Here is an 11,455-nt window from a genome sequence, read left to right as displayed (position 1 = left end):
TTTCCATTTATTCTAGGATGATCCCCTTCCATCTCAAGAGCAAAGCATCCTTCCTAAGAAAGATCATGATGCATCTTCCACCTTTTCAAATGGTCCTATTCAAAATGAAGAGTCAAACACCCTTCCTACTCTATCCAATGGTCCTCTTCCATGTCAAGATAAAAGTATTCCTTCATCTCCATGTCATAATCCTCCATGTTCACTTGAAAAATCTGTCATGCCTACAAATCCCTCTCATGATCCTATCATTCCCTACATTCCACTTCCACCTCATAATGGATTGGCACCTTCTTTCCAAAGAAAAGTGTATCCTACAAGTCAAAATATTTATAAAGGCAAAAAACAACCCCTCCATATTAAAGAAAGTGTTAAAGGTCATGGCCCGAGGGACATTTCTCAAGATGTTGGTATCTCTCATAAATCCTACATTTCTCTAGTAAAATCCAAATACATGCCTTCTCCTTCACCCCTTCCATCCATTCTAGGTCCTTATATCCCTTCGTCCCATCTAATTGACATGTCAAAACAAAGAAAAATATGATCCAAAAAGATAAAGAAAAATACAAAATGCCACAAAGGCCCACAAACAAAGAAGAAAAGTCAAAATTTATATGGGTTCCTAGGGCACTTGTACAAGCAATGCGCTCTAAGGAACTACAAAAGCATGAAAAATAAAAAACCATGTGGATCCCTAAGCAGCTGCTTGAAGCACAACAGTCTAAAGAAAAATCAAAATCGACATCCAAAATTGTTGTTCCTCCATCCAAACTTTCTGATTCTATTCCTCCATCACCTCCTTCATCCATTTTTGGTTCTTATGCTCCAAAATCTATAACCTTTTCTCTATCCAAATCTCAAAATCTGAGATTCTCTTCTCCTCCATATGTCCACCATCCCTCAAGGTGTGTGCCAATGTTGATCTTTCCAACATTTTCATCTAGCCATACACAATTCTTCCAACATTAACTTTATCTACATTCATATCTCTTTTCCACCTTTGATCTTAACAAGGTTAAGGATTTTTACAGGTTTTGTATGTCCTATATATTACACTTGATCCACACCCTTATCTATTGCTCACTTACATCCTTCATTACCACCTTTGATCTTGATTATCCTATTTGTCCCCTATCCAGATCTTGATCAACACTATGGACAAAATGCAAAAACATGTTTTCCACAAACCTCTTAACATGGCCACTTCTTTGGACCATATGGCTTTGTTATGCTATATCCTTACTTTACATTGCTAAAATCCTTTATTTACATGTCACTAAAATCCTTTCTTTACATTGCTATATCTGGACCCTGTGCTTGGATTAACATTGTGAAATAGTCCTTCAAAGCATCCACCATCATTTGCTTATCCATTCTTGTACTCAAAATCCCTTTTTCCTTGCTAGACACTAGGGGCAAACATTAAAAAATCCTAAAAATCAGAAAAAGTCCTGAAGAAATTCAAAAAAAGAAAAAAAGAAAAAGAAAAAAAAAAGAAAAAGAGAAAAAATGCCTTGGTGAAAACTTGGTAAATAGGCACCCTGGTAAAAAAAAGAAGGAATCTCTACCAAGCAGGTGAAAACCTGACAAACAAGTGCCTCTTGTACTCAAGTGCTTCATCTATCAATGCAACGTTGGAATTCCTGCTTTCATGCAATTCTTTGATTTCATTTGTACGTAACTTTTAGTCACTTTTGTGATATCTTGGTTCTTTTAAAACCCTCATGGCTTGAAACCGATCATTGTCCTAGTCTTAGGGTAATCGACTGAGCAATTTACATGTCCTAAGCATTATCAACCAAGTCATCTTCCAGTCAGTGATACCTGGTCATCCACTCTGAGTTCGTCACCTGTCTCCTAATTACAGAAGAGTTTTATCACTGAGTACACAAGCAAAACAAGACTCTAAAAAAAATCACTAGACTGTTTGAGATATGCATGAAATTTTCTTTGTGTGTTGCCTTTTACATTGGCTTTCGCTTATTATTCCCTTTGAGTAACTCCAGGAAGTCCATCTTGACTAAGAGGAGCAAGGATTGGGGGCATAATACTTTTCTTTGTTTTCTTCTTGTAGGGGTGATTTCGATGATCTAGAAACATCTAATCAGTTGGGTGTCTATGATAAGTGCCTTCACATCAAGGTGACATCACCACACATACCTCGACTCCGCTTATTTTTATGCTACAAGGAGGTTGACATCATTTCTTTGTTTGTTTTGAGGAAATTTCTTTAATGTGCAATCCAGATGCATGCGTAATCTGTCCAAGGATATGAACGAAAAAAGGTCATTGCGGACAAGGTAATTAATATTACATATGAAAAGGAAGGAACTCTAATCTACCTGCTATGTTTGTAAAATGCTCAGTGATGAAAATTAAGCATTCCAAATCGAGTGACTAGGTTTAGGTTGCATTCATTCTAAATTTTATGCATTTCGAGTGATTTCGGCATGATAACAATAATCTCTTTATCTTTTGAATGAGAGTTTGAAGTAGTCATCATTTTCTTAGCTAAGTGGTCTCTTTTTCATCATCATTTCTCTAATCAAGTACTTGTGTCTTGAGATGTTAGCTGCATACATGAACATCTTATATAGATCCATACATTTCATTTTATACTTATTTGCATTTATATTATTGCATGAAGAAAAATAACATTTGCATTACTAGTTACCAATTCTCATCATTTATTTGCATCATCATTTATTTGCATAAAAAGAAACAAAAATAAACATCCATATTCCATTTGTATTAATTCATCTATATTGAAAAGATATGCATACATATAGAATAAAGCATATAGAACATCTCATAATCAATCAACACAAGTATGATGAAATCAAATCAAGAGCTCGTAAATCGACTGTCCTGAGTCCATTTTCAAGATCAAAATCAAAATCTGACGTTAATTCTCTCATCAAAATTTCACGACGTTGACCACTTAGCGCTTTCATCAGTTGCTCATTCTCTTCTTCAATTTGCGCTCAATTTCTCGTTAATCAACACTAAATCTCAATTGAATTCTCACATTAGCTCTGATTTTAATCTTCAACATTAATCTTTGTGTTCAAATAACTTATCATCGCTACAAAAAAAAATTGCCTACAATCACTGCACAACCCTCACTATCTTTCGATTTCACTCTCAAGGGGGCATACTCATGACCTCAAAGTCAAGAATTTATTTCAAAAATCTTCTTTGCAAGTCGAGCAGCTAATCTTTTCTAAACATCAAACAAGACCTCATTGCTAGGGGCATCTCAACTTCATCGCTTTATATCAAGTTGAAATTTCTCAACCATTTGAATCAAATCAATCCCTAGGGGCATATCAGTTTCATTGCTTCAAATCAAGGTGATATTTGCCTTCAACTAAATTAGTCTCTTAATGTTAATTAGTTTCATCAAGCTGATTATTCATTTCAACTCAATCAAGGGTTTAAAGAGTATCTTTGATCACACGCTCAATCTAAACAGGTGTTCAGTTTCATCACATTGAATCAAGCTGGACAGTTTATCTTTGCTCATCGTGTCTTGATCAATCAATTTCAAGATCGATTTTATCTTCACTCACTGTGTCTAGTTCAATTAAATTCTAGATCAGTAAGATCCGCTACTTGATCAATTAAGTTCAAGTCTGGTATCTTTGCTCTCTATCATTCCTAGTTCAATCAAGTTCGGGATCGATATCGCTTTAGTCAACTCTATTTAGCTTCATCACTTCAAATCAAGCTAAACACCTTGCTCTTCATCTAGTTCATGATCAATCAAGTTCAAAACTAGTATCTCCTAGACATCAACTATTCTTTGAACCAACGTGCTGCTCGCACATTAATTCAAAGAGGGGCAAATGCAATACCCTAAAAATGGTCACCTAAACCATGGGCCCCTAATCTCGACAACGTCACTAAGGTCCTAACCAAAGGCAATTAAATAAATCTTGAGCACACAATTAGTTTCTAAAATTATCAATGTCACATGGCAAAATTAATCAGTCAATATTAATTAAATATTTATTTAATTAATTGATCATTCCAAGTAAATCATTTTAAACAATTATCTTATTTATTTTATTAAATATCTTAGGATATTTAATTAAATAAATTAATTTAGCATTAAATCATCAAAAAGAGGAATTAATTTGAAAAAAAAAAAATTGTCATAAATCTTCAAAAAATGAAACAAATCAAGAAAGAAGAATAGGAAATTATGAGCACAAAACTTTAAAAAAAGAATTAATTGATCAAAAAAAGAATTAAAAAATTTGAGAAAAGAAATCAATTGGAGATAATTTTGAAAAACAAATTAAAAATTGATAAATAATCTCAAAGAAAGCAATTAAAATAATTAAATATTAAAATTGAATGAAATAGAGAATAAATCAATTTTTTTTCTTCTGATTTTATCTTAATTTTAGTTTAATTTCCTTTAAAACTAAGAAAAACATCCAATCATATCAATTCAGCTGGATTGTGCTTCCTCTTGGAAAATCTTTATCGTTCATCATCATTTGATCTCAGTCTTTCTGAATTTTCTATAAATTCAGGTTCTCATCTCTCATTCAAAAATCCTGGGGAATATATTGTTGTTATGTTGTTTTTGCTCTAGGTTCATTGAGAATTTGCATTGAGATATTGCATATTAGTTCTTTCATATTGCTTAAATCATTTAGCTTAAATATTCATATATGACTTAAATCATGTTAGATAAATCTTGCATATCTAGCTTAAATCTTGAATCCATTTAGCTCATATTCATACTCATATAAATTTAAAAATCCTTCGTTTAGGTATTGTCTAGTCACTGGATAGCTTAGTAATCTCAGAACAATCTAAACTCGCATCTACTAGAAGGCAATAGGTTGCTTTGTAATAGTTTATTATTCATTGATTATTGATTTACTAACCATAGATCTAATGACTTAATTGAAGTGTTGTGTATTCCAGTACACATATAGATCCACTTTTCACACACATATGATTGGCATGTGATTATGTGGTGCATACGATTGCAGATGAAAGCTTTCCCGTTATTTCGAGTTATCTGCGTTTTAGTGGCTATGTGTTTTGAACTTGTGGTTCAAGAGGAGACTGTGAATGCGAATATAGGGGTGATATTAGATTCCACTTCTTGGTCAGGAAAGATAGCAAAGGCTGCCATAAATTTAACGATTGAAGATGTAAACAATCGATCTCAGCAACTCAACGGCACTAAAATGTTTCTTCACCTGCAAGAGGCTAAAACACCAATTGAAACCCTTTCTGCTGGTATTTTAACTGAATTCTTCTGCCCGAAAATTTTACAATCACAATTTTTCATACGCATTTTTCCTTAAAAAAATTGATTTAGTTTTATATTGGTATTAATTTACATTGATCAAATAGGTTTCATTTGGTTATATTGTTCACCGGTCTTTTTAAAGAGATCATTTTGGAAAGACCTAAACTGTGTTTTGACATGTTGTAAACTATGGTTGTGGTGAATGAACTTTTCCTTTTTATATTTTCATTCATAAATATTTAGTTGCAATTGAGATTTAGTTTTATGGGGTGAATGCAGCTATTGATCTTTTAAGCAAAGAAGTAGTGGCATTGATACAAACACAGACATCTGAAGCCGCGCCGTTTGTATCAGATCTTGGAGAGGCAGCCAGTGTACCAATTCTCTCATTGTCTCTCTCAAGTCCCGCGCTCTCCAAAAAGAGATTCCCTTTTTCTGTTCGTATGGCACACGGCGATCACATTCAGATGAAATCCGTTGCAGCTTTGGTTAAGCATTACGGTTGGAGAAGCATTGCGTTTCTTCACTCGAACCTTGATTTTGGCTCCGGCGCTATGTCCGCGTTGCGTGATGCCCTTTGAGATCTTGACTGCGAAATTGTTTACACATTAGTGATTCCTTCAACTGCATAGAAACAAACAATTAGGGAAGAGCTTTATAAACTCAAGACAACAAAGTCAAGTGTTTTTATTGTTCATACCCCATGTGATCTGGGAATGGATCTATTCGTGTAGGCGCAGCAGATGGGAATGATGGAGTCTGGTTAGGTGTGGATAACAACACGAGTTTACCAGTCTTTGGGATTATATGCTAAATGCTTCTATAGTGTCATCCATGCAAGGCCTCTTGGACTCAAAACACACATCCCGAATTCTACATAGCGAAACGATTTCACTGAAAGGTGGGAATGACAATTCAGACTTGATAATCCCAACATGAAAAACACTGAGCTCAATACATATGGTTTGTTGGCCTTTGATACGGTGCTCATGATATCCCGAGCAATCAGAAAGATGGAAAGGAACGTAAGGTTGAGTTTTCTGAAACCCTCAGCCAGTCTTGGAGTAATAGCAAATACCAAAATCAAGGTATTCCAGCAAGGTAGGAAGTTGTTACAGGAGATTTTTCTAACAAATTTTGCTAGTTTAAGCAGACATGTTAAGTTCCATGATGGGAAAATGTACGGTTCTAGTTATGAGATAGTGAATGTGGTGGGAAAAAGCTATCAAGCAGTTGGGTATTGGACATACAATTCCTCCAAGTTGTTCATAATTCCATCCTTCGGTAAAGAGGGGCTTCGATTAGTGATTTGGCCTAGTGGGATTTCCACGGTTACTCGCGATTGGATAAGTCCAAATAGGTTGAAGATGTAAACTTTTGTAGCTGTGGCTGCATAGCACATGATAGATCTAGTTAGGAAAATAGATCTAATGCACATAAGAAAAAGAAAGAGTAGCTAAGAAAATGAAATATATTAATTCATTGTGTAAATAACATTATGCAAATGCATGTCTTTATGCAATAACAATCACTGCATGAACATAAGATTACGGTGGAATCAAAGGCAATCACTGGCAGTGAAAGAGGCATAGCATGAATAGCTAACTAGTTGTTTGCATTGATCACTTAGTTAGGGTTAGATAATATAGTGTATGACTGCCTTATTTATGGTGGAACTATTACTTCCCATAAATTACGAACATGAGACAACTGCATGCGCTAACACCCCGCCTTAAGTCTAACTAAGGAGAAATGTGGGTCCTAGCAAAAAAACCTCTTTAGGTGCCCAATTACAAAGAAGGAGAAAACCCAAGTGAGAAAAAATTGTAACCATTATTCAAACTCAAGAAGAAACCTGCAAACTGCAAGTGAATCCACACTGCAACAGGATTATATAGAATCATAGAAACCACTACATGAGTACCTCTGGGATACTTTGAAAATGCAATTGCATATATTCTGCATTGCTCAAATGGATGAACAGATAGGTACATGGTTTTTGAATACAGAAATTGATCATCTGAAGACAGGAAGATATAAATCTGTAGAAATATGCTCCAAACTGAGGAACTGCAAGGATGACCTCCGGTTGGGATGATGCCATTGTATATCCATTTCTCAATAATGTCCCACTAGAAAGAAACTTTGGAAGCACTCGAAGATGCGACTCTGGAATCTCATGTAGTCAGGAATCCTGCTAGAAAGAATCTCTAGGACCAAACAAAGTTGCAACATTGGATTTTCATGTGGATATGAATTTAGAACAAAAGAACATTTTTTACTATCAATTGAAGGAAAAGTGCATAGCAGCTTTAATCTTCTATTTTGTTCAGGAAACTTATTGAAAGAAACCTATACTAACTGCATTAAGCAAAACCTCATATAAACTTTCTAAAAGTTTAATTTTTACAAAGCCTCAAATTTTCAAGATCTTCATCATGCGGTGCTTGCAAAGCACGTACAGTTTTAAAGAATCAATATAGAAAAAAAAATCGAGGGTAATTCTAATCTTTAGAAATCTGCCTACAAATAATCGTGTTTAGCTTTTTCTTCCTAGCAATCTAGCTCTGATGCCATGTGAAAATTGCAGCTATAGCTGCACAGTATAAGATTGTTCTGCTAGAAGAAAAAAAGAAAAAACAGAATGTGCAGAGAAAAAATACAGAGCAAAAAAAATAAAATATATTAATTCATTGTGTAAATAACATTGTGCAAATGCATGCCTTTATACAATAACAACCACCCCATGAACATAGGATTACGGTGGAATCAAAAGCAATCACTGGCGGTGAAAGAAGCATAGCATGAATAGCTAACTAGGTGTTTGCATTGATCGCTTAGTTAGGCTTAGATAATATAATGCACGATTGCATTATTTACGATGGAACTATTGCTTCCCATAAATTACGGACATGAGACAAGTGCATGCGCTAACAGAAGATAGCAGTACCTGCTACTGGATGGGAGCAATTTGTGAATGTCTGGTTTAAACCAGAAAGTAATGAGACTACATTGAGTGGGTTCGTCATTGATGTATTTGATGCTGTTCTGAAAAGGCTTGACTATCCACTGCTCTATGATTTCACTCCTCTTTCTTGGAAAAATGATTCTTTTAATGAACTCGTCCGTCAAGTGCATCTTAAGGTCTGTATTGCTCTGCTTTTTTTTTTCTACTGTTTCGGAAGAGTACTAGAGAGTTGCCAATTTCGTATGTACTTTTTCGTGTGCAGAACTACGACGCAGTTGTCGGTGACGTTACAATTAGAGCAAAATGAACTGAAATTGTGGATTTCACACAACCATTCACGGAAACGGGTTTAGTCATCGTAGCTCGCACGGCCACAACGGAGGAAGTTAACAACGGCTGCACATTCTTACAGCCATTTACTCCAGCACCGTGGGCTATCACGGCGGTGTTTATTTTATACACAGGACTAGTGGTGTGGTTGCTCGAGCATAAAATAAATCCGTACTTCAGAGGAAGTTCCACTAACCAAGTGGTCACTCTGCTCTGGTATCGTGTTTATCCTTGTTTTCTCACCACTTCTTTTAATTTCTCCATATGCGTTAAATTTTGAATAACCTAAATACCGGGTAGTTCTTCCAGGTTTGCTTTTTCTGCTGTGTTTTACTCTCACCGTAAGCATTCCCTTTCCACTCACTTCTCACCATGTTTGCCTTGATTATATGATGTTCAGATTTATAAAGCTTTAGTAGAGGTTTTGCATATTACATATTCTTTCCTATTTCGCAGAGGAGAGAATCCGTAACAGTTTGAGTAGAATAGTTGTTGTAGTGTGGCTGTTTGTAGCGTTCATTTTAACATCCAGCTATACAGCTAATCTGGCTTCAAGATTGACAGCCGAGCAAATTACGCCACTGATTAATGGTTTAGGAAACTATAAAGTGGGCTATCACGGTTCATATGTTGGTAGTTTTCTAAGAGACAATTTGGGAATAGCCAAAAAACAACTGGACCCAACTTTATCTCCACTGGCGTTTGAGCAAGCTTTGTCAAAAGGGGCAAAGAATGGAGATGTTGATGCGATTTTAGATGAAGTCCCATATGTTCGTGCATTCCTTTCGGGCAGATGCGGTTATTCAATTGTGGGGCGCAGGTACCCGAATGGAGGCTTTGGTTTTGTAAGTTTTTTTTTTAGTTTACAATATTCTATTTTATTTAAATATTATTAAATATTTAATATATTTTTAGGAGTTAAAATTTAAACTTGATTTTGTCTTTTGTGATATTCAAAATGGTTCATTTATTTTATTTATTATGATGTTAGAAACATTATTTGAAGGATTATATGTTTTTAATGTTTTTGGTGTAGGTTTTTCTTAAAGCTTTTCCTCTAGTGCAAGATATTTTTTGGGCGATTTTAAACCTTTCAGATAGTGGTGAGATTCATGAGATTGAAGACAAATATTTCAAAGGCTATACAATTTCACCAAAGCTACAACCACTTTAGGGGAAGAGATTAGTATGTGGAAATACATCATATGTTTTGTAAAATATTTATATCAAGAGTAGGTGTCATCCCAACTTTATACATTGAATATGTAAATGTAGAACAACTACCTTTCCAATACAAAGGAGAGCAAGAAAAATTCTCATTCAAACAATCCTCTTTGGAAATCCAAATAAAAAATAAAAAATGAGTCACCATCCAAAGAAATTCATGAATGAATAGTAGAATGTAGACATTAACTACTTGTGAGAGATACACATTATTATATATTGTTTTATTCATAATATAATAATTAGAATGAAAAATACAAATTGAAATCATATTATATTATTTTAAGTTAATTATATAATTATAATTATCATTTTATAATATTATTCTATGAAAAATATTGTATTAGTATTATTCTATTACTAGAAAATATTGTTAAGAAATAAGTATTTTAAAGAAAAAATATTTTAATCTAGAATTATGCTTCTATTTGAATTTAAGTATTATTATGTTTGCAATTTTTAATGTTTTAATATTAGTTTATAAATCTACATTAATGATAAACATTATAAACAATAATAAATATTTAATCTAGAATTTTTTTTAAGGGGTAAATGCTTTTAATCAGAGCTATGAACCAGTGGGGCTTGAACCTTGATGGCAAGAACAATAGCACAACAACTTAACCATCACAACATGCCACTATTGGCATTTAATCTAGAATTCAATTTGTATGTGAGATAAGTAATTATTGAGTCTAAAATTAATTAATATTATTCATTTTTTATAAATTAATTAAATTATTAATTTTTTATAAATTAATTAAATTATTAATTTAATAGAAATTAATTAACACAAAGATACTTTAAATCAACTTAAACAAATAATAGAAACTATTGACAAAATCAAAAAAAATTTAAATTTTAAAATTGAAAATATAAATCAATCTCTATAAAATATAATGAATTTGATATAAAATAATGAATTAACTATTTTTGAATCAAAATATAATATATAATAAACTTAATTCAAAAGAATTAAAAAAATGCATCTATAAATGTTTTGAGTGCACAATATGCAATTCCACTGTTTCACCTAATGCAATATTTTCAAAAAGCTACAATTTAATTATTTAAACATTAACAACAAACATAGATGAAAAATAGATTGTGGTTGAGAGTGGTGGAGGTGAGAGTGGTAGAGGAGGTGTTAGGGTTTCAATGGATGGAGAAGGTGTAGGAGAAGATAGTGACCTAGATGATGGTGGATCTACGTGGCCTTGTGCTTCCTTGGGTGTCGAGCATGCAAAATTTGTGGTCTCCCTTGATCTGGACACTTTTCTTTGATATCCCCCCTTCTTTTTTGTTTTTATTTCTATTTTGTGGGGTGGGTTTTTCTTCTCCTTTTAGGTACCCTCTCGATGGCACTCCTTCGTGGAAGGATAGATCTAGAATAAATTGTAAATGAATGCTTAAAATAATTAAGTTTTAATATATGTTGATTCACCCCTAGCTCCTCTCAACATCCAAAAATGTTCAACAAATGGTATTAAAGAAAGGTTCTTGAAAAAATTGTTTAACAACTAAGGTAGATCCTAGATTCGAACACAATGTTTGAATCTAAAGATTTAGAAGCTATGGAACAACATGAATGAGATATCAATGCAGTTTTAGGTCTTAAAAGAAAATTAAGTATTGCTCTATCTAATCTAGAGGTTTAT

General features: G+C 33.6%; 1 protein-coding gene across 1 annotated transcript; it reads left to right on the top strand.

Annotated features, from left to right (window-relative positions):
• The first annotated feature begins 6,288 nt into the window (after positions 1-6,288).
• On the top strand, positions 6,289-9,747 carry LOC131066234 (glutamate receptor 3.2-like). Its single transcript, XM_059221222.1, has 7 exons — positions 6,289-6,606; positions 8,213-8,419; positions 8,461-8,524; positions 8,597-8,789; positions 8,883-8,914; positions 9,030-9,418; positions 9,610-9,747. Exons 1-7 carry the CDS (start codon positions 6,289-6,291, stop codon positions 9,745-9,747), a joined length of 1,341 nt encoding a protein of 446 aa, XP_059077205.1.
• The last annotated feature ends 1,708 nt before the right edge of the window (positions 9,748-11,455 follow it).

The sequence above is a fragment of the Cryptomeria japonica genome, chromosome 5 (genome assembly GCF_030272615.1).
Source record: "Cryptomeria japonica chromosome 5, Sugi_1.0, whole genome shotgun sequence".
NCBI classification, from domain to species: Eukaryota; Viridiplantae; Streptophyta; class Pinopsida; order Cupressales; family Cupressaceae; genus Cryptomeria; species Cryptomeria japonica.
This window is presented reverse-complemented; position numbering and strand designations above follow the sequence as displayed.

What these genes read in the sequence shown, in the direction of transcription:
- LOC131066234 (XM_059221222.1), top strand. Translation starts at nt 6,289, where the DNA reads ATGGAAAGGAACGTAAGGTTGAGTTTTCTGAAACCCTCAGCCAGTCTT. An exon ending in GGCCTAGTGGGATTTCCACG is followed by an intron (nt 6,607 to 8,212) that starts GTTACTCGCGAT and finishes ATGCGCTAACAG; the next exon opens with AAGATAGCAGTACCTGCTAC. An exon ending in GAACTACGACGCAGTTGTCG is followed by an intron (nt 8,525 to 8,596) that starts GTGACGTTACAA and finishes AAACGGGTTTAG; the next exon opens with TCATCGTAGCTCGCACGGCC.